The 8,892-nt window shown below is 43.2% G+C and overlaps 1 protein-coding gene across 1 annotated transcript; it reads left to right on the forward strand.

The window, feature by feature from the left end:
* The first annotated feature begins 471 nt into the window (after positions 1 to 471).
* On the forward strand, positions 472 to 5,008 carry LOC306938966 (uncharacterized protein). The gene is made up of 4 exons (XM_079523377.1): positions 472 to 1,129; positions 2,692 to 3,022; positions 3,966 to 4,141; positions 4,505 to 5,008. The coding sequence occupies exons 1-4, from the start codon at positions 1,122 to 1,124 to the stop codon at positions 4,728 to 4,730; spliced, it is 741 nt and encodes a 246-aa protein (XP_079379503.1). The 5' UTR covers positions 472 to 1,121; the 3' UTR covers positions 4,731 to 5,008.
* The last annotated feature ends 3,884 nt before the right edge of the window (positions 5,009 to 8,892 follow it).

Genomic DNA, 8,892 nt, shown 5'->3' on the forward strand with positions numbered 1-8,892 from the left:
CTACACAGAGTCACTGGATTCATTTGAACATGAGAATGGAGCAGTTAAGCATTCTGAATCTCATGCAGCAAATGACAGTGGCGTTTAAAAGCCGTCTGCACGAAAGAGGCAGAGGAGAAAAGGGTACAACAAGCTGGGGCAGTGTGTGTGGGGCATTCAAGACCACTGTGGCCTCAGCAGGGCATATCTGTTTTTGATGGGCAGAACAAGGCAGAAGGCCTGCATCCCAGTTAAATGAATTATACATGCACAAGGCCATTTCCATGTCCGACAACACATAGACAATGATAGATATAAATATCCTACACCAGGAAGATAGCTTTTAGAAGAGGGCGTAGAACTGTTGGAAGCAGCTCTACACAGATGGCCTGCTCACTTCACCTAAATGTCTGCTTGGTTGTAATGTAACCTTTGCAGTGACATGCTTTTATGTATCATTCATCAGGTACCATCAGTCCCCCTGTCTACGTATGATCAAAGCTTGTGGATGAGTTACATTGCTGCTGCTTACGGCTGGATGATGAATACCAAAAAATGTTGGTGGGTCTGCCTTGCCGTTTTCTTAATTACTTCAACTGGTATAATATGGTACTATAACACGGACCCTGTAGTTCTACACAGACTCCTCCCGGCCCCGCGTCCTGTGACTGTTCAACATGTGTGTCCCTCCCGGCCCTCTACGCAGACCATCACCCCTCTCAGCAACACCAAGCACCTGCTGATTTCGGCCTACATGGACCGTAGGGTAGAAGGTTGGGATCTGCGCATCATCGGTATATTCAGGATGGATTCCATCGTGCCCCTCCACTGTGTTTTCTGCTGTGGTGGCCACGTCGTCTACGGCACTCAGGCTAACATTGTGCCACACCCCGAGTATTTCGGTTTCCCCTTCGTGACTACGGACGTCATGTGTCGGATCCCTGTGGGCTGTGATGATGTGACCCACGTTACCCTGTCGATTCACCAACGCGGCGCAGAGGCGCACCAGCACACCCTCCTCCCCAGGTAACCTGGAGAGCAGCGAAACAGAGGAGAGAAGGCCACAGTTTAACTTCACGGTCTGCATCTCCAACCTGTTTGGAAACTACAACAATGTGCTTCAGTTCACACAGACACTGGAGATGTACAGGTCAGCCCCCTATTTCTCATCAAAATATATTGAAGTACATGAATACATGACAACTTGAGCTACTCTTCTTTAATATTTCATCATGACTTTTCCACAAAAAACTTAAAATAGATATTATGGGGGGGGGCAAAATCCGTGAAAAACGTGCATATTATTTAAAAGATATTCCTAAAAAAAGAGAAATGAAGTTGGGAACTTCTCCTTTGTTCCACCCATTCCATTGTGGGTCTTTGGGATTTTTCTCTATCACATAATTATGACTAAACACGGGTGAAATTCACCCGAACACCTGCATGTAGAAAATAACAGCCTATAACAGGGATGTGCAGGGCAGGGAAACAAACCTACCTTCTATGATGTCACTGAGCATCATGAACGTAGTAAAAGACCCACCCACCTCAGACATCAGCAACATTATGATGTCACTGAGCATCATGAAGGTACTGAAAGACCCACCCACCTCAGACATCAGCAACATTATGATGTCACTGAGCATCATGAAGGTACTGAAAGACCCACCCACCTCAGACATCAGCAACATTATGATGTCACTGAGCATCATGAAGGTACTGAAAGACCCACCCACCTCAGACATCAGCAACATTATGATGTCACTGAGCATCATGAAGGTACTGAAAGACCCACCCACCTCAGACATCAGCAACATTATGAAAATTACAAAAATATAATCGTCCGGGTGAAAATCACCCGTGTTTAGTGTTCTAAACACGGTCATCAGGTACGATGATTATACCAAAAAAAAGTGTACAGAAAGTGTTACAATTATGTTTTTATGTGGCCAGACTGGCCACACCCACCAGTTCATTAAGTAAGCATACCTTGTTTTCACCTTAGCATCCCCCACCTGAACTTAAAGATGGAGTGCCATGATTTTTTTCCACCCTAAAACATGATCATCAGGTCTTATTGTTATATGAGGAAGAAGTTTTAAAAAAAAAACTGGGTGGTGATCCACCTGAACTTAAGCCGCACCCACAGCTGTAGTTGTATGATAAGGGGGGATGGGTTAGGGGAGGGGCTGATAATGTGATGACACTATATTACTGTTTTTTTCATTGGCACGTTTGACTGTCAAGGGTTCAGCCTCCAAGAAGAAACCCTAAATACAAAGGGAATACATCATTGCACATAAACACGACTCCAGGGTGTCTAATGAAGTACTGTCACCTCATAGACACTTGAAAAACTGGAAAAATACAAACATTGTGGCACTCCATCTTTAAGCCTCGTCCACAGCTTTATCTATGCATGGCCCCTTCATTTCCATCTCCATCTACATGCACCAAATCTCTTCCCTGAGATCTTGTGGATCTGCTATTCTTTTTTTTGGCGAATGTTCACCTATTAGGACATGCCCAGAATTCTGGTGGTTAAATAATAAGTAGCCTACTGGTTTTCATGAATTTGTGTTTGTGAGCTGCTGGTTGTGTTCATTTATGTATGAAAAACAAAACAGAAATCAGTGCTGACAGAGTTGCTTTGTGTTTGTTTTGGGGCACCTCTCGTGATGACCATCATGGCGACTCGCCTTACCACCACAGACTGCTGGGCGTGGACCGAGTGGTGGTCTACAACACCAGCTGTGGTCCAGACCTGGACCTCTTGCTGCACAGTTACAGACAGGAGGGTTTCGTAGAGATGGTTCCCTGGCCCATAGACAAGCACCTCCAACCGTCCTGGGGATGGCTACGATCAGAGAACCCAGGCGACCTGCATTATTTTGGCCAGATGACCACGCTCAACGAGTGCGTATACAGATACATGGGCCGCTCTCGCTATGTCTTGTTGAATGACATCGATGAGATAATTATGCCATATCGTCAGAACAGCCTTGTGTCTCTGATGGACGAGCTCCAACAGCAGCAACCGAAGGTAGGTGGCCTCACTATGGATGTGTGTACGGTACGTGCATGTGTGCAAACATGAGTCTCTCTGCTACTGTCCTACTATCAAACTAACTCAACTCTGTCAGTCCGTCCTCCTCCATTTCTCCCGAGTGGTCTGACTTATTGTCACCACACCAGACACGACCAACACTGTGTTCCTTTCTCTAGATATTTGATAGATATTTGATATTAATTTGAACTGCCCCGCCCCCTTATATACAAACCCATTGTAACTTCAAACTCTCTCTCTCTCACACACACACACACACACACACACACACACACACACACACACACACACACACACACACACACACACACACACACACACACACACACAGAAAACACATAAAGACAAAAAAAAAGATATTGTTGCGGTTTTCAATTGTTTTGACACAGAATCAAATGTGTTATGGTCATCATGATAACATGATTCACCATGCATGAGTCTGGATAGCTTAATTGGTTCCAGGCTTAAAATTATTTATATAAATTTAAGAAATCTCTATTAGAAAAATGAATAGGTTTTCTGTCTGTGGCACTATACAAAATGGCGACCACTGCTAAGCCCTATGGGAATGCTTCTCAACCTGTGGGTCGGGAGTTCCAACCAGGCAAGTCCCCACATGACTTTGGGGGGTTCCCCAGATGACAGTGAAGTGACAATTTAAGGACTTCTAAGACCTTTTTAATACAAAAAAAGAGAAAGAAAGTAACAAGATTACTGCATCAAAAGTAATCAACAAACTATTTTCTATAAAACATTGGCCCATTATTGTCACGGCCTGAAAAGGCTGAGAATCACTGCCCTGTGTATGGGAGCGGCAGTCGCGGACTCGCAGTAATAATCACATTTAGATATAATTTCTACTTCTATATTTGCTCTTCCATTCATCTCAAACGCCCTATCCTATCCTTCCATGCTATAGGCTGGGGTGTTCCTCATTGAGAATCACATCTTTCCAAAGCACCACTTTGAGCCCAGTGCAAAGTTCCACCTGCCCCAGTGGGAAGGGGTGCCAGGAATAAATATTCTGGAGCACATCTATAGAGAAGAGCCAGACCGAACACATTACCACCCACACAAGATGATAGTTCAGCCAAGGTACAGTATATGCGGCCAATTACTACATTTGTGAGCCTCATCTTCATCTTCTTTGAGACTACAATTGATACAGTCAACTCTAAAGTTAAGACTGCTCCAAGTCAATAAAAGGTGGTGACACAACACCTACATGCAAGTACTTTACTGCCATTAAACTCTCTACAAAAAGGTCGGTGTTGTGATGAATGAGAATATTTCAAATAGAATATGACATGTAATGTACATTACGGCCAAAATACAGGCGGAAAAGCTAAATGTATTCAATCTGCATAATAGATAACCACTATCAGATATGAAAACAAAATGAGCAGTATCAGCTGTGGCCTAACGGTCTAATGTATTTTGTATGTGTGCATAACACAGGATGGTGGAGCAGACCTCGGTACACGAAGTGCTCAAGAACTTCGGGAATAGATTCAAGGTCCCTCCAGAAGTGTGCCGGATCATTCATGTCCGGGTTGCTCTACAGGGCAGCTTGACCTTAGAGCAGCTACATGTTGACACCCGGCTGTGGGACTTCCATGAGCAGCTGATCCCCAGAGTGGACGAGGCCCTGCGGCGAATAGGGATGCTGAGGACCAAGGAATAACGCAACGAAAAAAGTTGTATTGCTCGTCAACGCTTCGATCTTCTTCGATCTTCGTCATGGAATATTTAGGCTATATATATTTTTTGCAATGCCAGCCAACTGATGAGTTGAGTTGACTGTTGTGACCGCGCTTGCCCTTAGCCTATCAGTGTGTAGATGGTAAACTATTTATGCCCATTAAGATCGAATAAGATCAAAACATTGACGCGCAATACAACTTCAGAGGAGCTTTTTCAGCATCGCCAATTTGCCTTCTTTTTGATATTCCTGTTTGTTTGTCTTGCGTGCACTACCTTTCTTCATGAAGGTGATAGGCCTCCTTATACATTAGCGTGTTTGATTGCATCTATACAAAGTGAACTTCAAAATCAATCGGTCAGATGAGTCTCGAGATACGTGAACAACAGACGGACAAAGGGACACACGGACAGATCATCATCATATTCCACTGGTCTCTGTTGCTCATTGCCACACCAAGTTGTCCCTACTCAGAACATCTGGAAATGTGAGTGGTCTTGTTCCTCTTGATGGGCAGTCTCCACTAACCTGACTCTGCCAGATTGCGGCAGTATTGAGTTCACAAGTTCCCTCCTCCTGCCTGGATCTGGTCTCTCTCAAGCAGAAACGGTAAACCGGTTAAAGCAGCGGGACACATCATGATGATATCTCCATAATAATTTAGAGTTGTAGTCTTGTTAGGTTGTGTTTACATTTGCACTGTGGCAGCGCTTCAATGCGTCATCAGTATCTCGTTGATCCCGCCTCTAGCGGCCTCATACGGCCGCATATCTCTCCGGTCAGAAATGGCTCGGAGTACATCGTCTCTGCCCGAGAGGGACCAGATGGGAGCAAGAGGAGGAACTCACTGCTGCCACCAGCTGGCGGAGCCAGGTTAAGTCTCCACAGAAGAATACCCGAAATGACCTGGTCTTTTGCTCTGTGTCACTGTCCACTGTCCAGCAAAACAGAACCTTTTTTGTGCCACAACAACTGAGAGCATGGGAGGGATGCCTCCATAAATCTGATCTTTAGTGGGATGGTCCCTCCGTGAAAGGTTCTGGACATGAATGAGGAGTCTTGTGTATGAAGAAATCGCATCACTAGTTCCACGATTCCGTGCATTTCGTCCATGCATAACCCCTTATCCCTAAACTACTTTGCCCTATTTTTGAGTGGTGCAAACCACTCCAACAACTGGCTTTGTACCTGTACCCATGTTTATTCGTACCAAAAAAACGAGCATGGTTGCTATGGTTAGCAACCAAAAAAACGAGCATGGTTGCTATGGTTAGTATGTGTAGTTGCACCACTCAGTTCACACGGGTGTGATGTTTTTATATACTTGAAATACTAATACGAATACAAGCTCACAACGTGTCGATGTAGATAGTAGTTTAGGGATAAGGGGTTTAGCATGGACGAAAATAGAGCCCTGTCTTTAAACATGGTGTGCCTCCATCGTACAACCATGTTGCTCCCAAAATTCATAGATTTTCAATTAAAAGCGTGACACAATGTGTCACATTTTTGTTGCTGAAAATCTGTGTGCTTTTGCCATGAGACGGGATCATTCATGAAGCTTTACACTGTAACGTTTACAGTGTTCCATGATCTGTTTACCATACTGGACTTTACATTCAACTTATTGACCATTAATGAGTACAATTTGTTACGTGATTATGATATTGTTGTCGGGCAGAAACCCCTTATCTCCTTTTAACTTTTTGTGTTTTTCTTTTGTTTTTGTAAATTCATAAAGCATCAAAAGTAGCAGATCTGCAAGCTCTAAACGCGGCGAGAAGCACTGTGACCTTATACTGTAGATCTGGTACTTTTGCTGTTTCTGAATTTTAATCCTGAAGAGAAACCGTTTTGGACAAATGAGGTTTCTATCCGACAGAGAGGATTATAATCTGAGGCTATATAAATGTCTGTTTTAGCTGTACATACTCCTTCTGCACCTTAAATTGTAATTGTCATGTTTATTGTGTTATTAACAGATGTACTAAAAGGAACATAACTATATTACTATGTAGGCTACTTCTCAGGGGTTTGGGTATGGTACAATACAATACAGCCTATGTATCATGTCAATAGACAATACAGCCTATGTATCATGTCAATAGACAATACAGCCTATGTATCATGTCAATAGACAGATAATGTGTAATAGTGTTCATGAAGACTTTTTTCATGAAGTGACCGTTTCTGACCGAGGCTAAGTCATTGCTTTGTTTTTATTTTAGTTTTTTCATGTCATGTGAAAACAGGGAATCATAGCTTCAAATTGACATATTGATTTGGCTAATAGAGTAATGTCTTGCAGAAAACGGCTTGAAAGGTTCACTTCTGTGGACTCTAACATTACACCTACGTATAGCTACATGTTTAAGCATTTATTTCATATCTACATGTCAATTCCAGCTCTGACATGCTCTATAGTATGTGAAGAGTCAGCCTGTGCTATTAACTCATTTTGGATAAACAAATAAATAAAACAGTTTTTCTCTGTCTTGCCGCCATGACTGTCTCTGTATCAAAAAGATGTCGAACAAATGCGTGCTGTCTAATACAAGATTGGAAGGCTCAGTTCTGGAGATTAATTTGGTATACAGTACACAGTATACAGCATAGCTACCCTTTCAGGAAATGAACCATTTCCAATATAAAATATTCCAATATAAATTATTCTCATATGAAGCCAGTAAATGAGCTTGTAAATCGGCTTTCTTCAAACACTGTAACTTGGTAGCACTTTACATTAAGGTCATTGTAATTAACATTAATTAAGCGTTATTAAGACACTTATTAGCAACTTATTATTTGTTAATAAATGCTTATAAGCAACCTTAATAAACTGTTAATAAGAACCTTATAAATACTATTTAACTGTTAATTAGACAGTTATTACAATTAGTATACATTAATTAACAGTCTTATTGACACTCGAACATCATACCCCTCACTCGGGTGACCCAGCCGGGGTGGTCAAGTCCCGACTTACGTCCCAGTAGCTACCCTCGATCAGACCACTAGGGAAAGACAGGGCCGCACAATCCGTTGGAACCACTCCGGAACTACTATGCCGGGACTGAGAGGTACTATATTCTGGTAAGTGGAGGGACTAGGCTCTGTGAGTTGCCTCCTGTCCGGGCCCCTCCTACGTCTCACCAGGTCCACTCCTGCTCTCACCAGGAGTACCGCGAGGACCTGTGCGTTGCACCAGACTCCCAGCACCAGACACTTCATTCCAGAGTGGTGGATTCTTGAGCCGCAGTGGATCTGCAGGCTCCACCGCTGGGCAACGGTAATACCGCAGACTCCACTTACGGCTCGAATGACCCTCCTAAAGGCCTCATCGAAGGTTTTTGGGCTTCCTCCTCACGGAGGATGTAAGAGCCGTTGGCTGTTTATGATTATGTTTGATTAGTGGTGATAAATATATATAGTGCTGATGCTATCATATCTATATATATTTATTAGTAGGCTTGTTTAGCTGTACTAGGATAGGGATGCCTATTATGTTGCCTGGTACTGTGTGTGTTACTTCTGTCCCCTGCAGGTGCTGAGGGTTATGTCCTTGTTGAGTGGCTGCCTTGATGAGGGCCTGGTGTGGAACCAGGTCAGCCCTCATTGGCCAAGCCGGTCATGGGACGCACTGAGGCCTCAGTGCGTCTGCCATAAAAGACATTCTATGCCTGGACTTCGGGGTGGGAACACTGCTGCGTGTGGTGTGGGAGCACTCCAGTGTGTGGCCTTCCCTCCAGCCGACTGCTTATGTGTTTCATGTTAGGTTTAGTTTTAGTTCCATTTGTCTGTCTGTTAGGTTGTGTTTGTTTATCTGTTCCACTTCATTCAGTCATGTAAGTCATTCCATAATTCTGGGCTAACAGAGCCACTCTGTCATTATCATATCGTCATGCACTAAAGCCACTTTGTAACTTATTCTGTCATCTGAGTATTAAAGCAGATACTCTTTTATGAGCCGTTTTGTTCTTTCATACATGTTACGGGCAGTAAAACCCCTGACTTGAACAGTTCGTAAAATATATAACAAAAGTATACATACGTATTAACTGTTAATAAACATTGTGAAAATACTAATAAACAATTAGTAACCTATTTATAAGGTACATACTGTTAGGAAGGGTAGGCCTACTTA

The sequence above is a fragment of the Electrona antarctica genome (assembly GCF_951216825.1).
Source record: "Electrona antarctica genome assembly, chromosome: 2".
NCBI classification, from domain to species: domain Eukaryota; kingdom Metazoa; phylum Chordata; class Actinopteri; order Myctophiformes; family Myctophidae; genus Electrona; species Electrona antarctica.

Coding starts and splice junctions, on each gene's coding strand:
- LOC306938966 (XM_079523377.1), top strand. Junction 3,023..3,965: donor TCCAACAGCAGCAACCGAAG/GTAGGTGGCCTC, acceptor TCCATGCTATAG/GCTGGGGTGTTCCTCATTGA. Junction 4,142..4,504: donor AAGATGATAGTTCAGCCAAG/GTACAGTATATG, acceptor TGCATAACACAG/GATGGTGGAGCAGACCTCGG.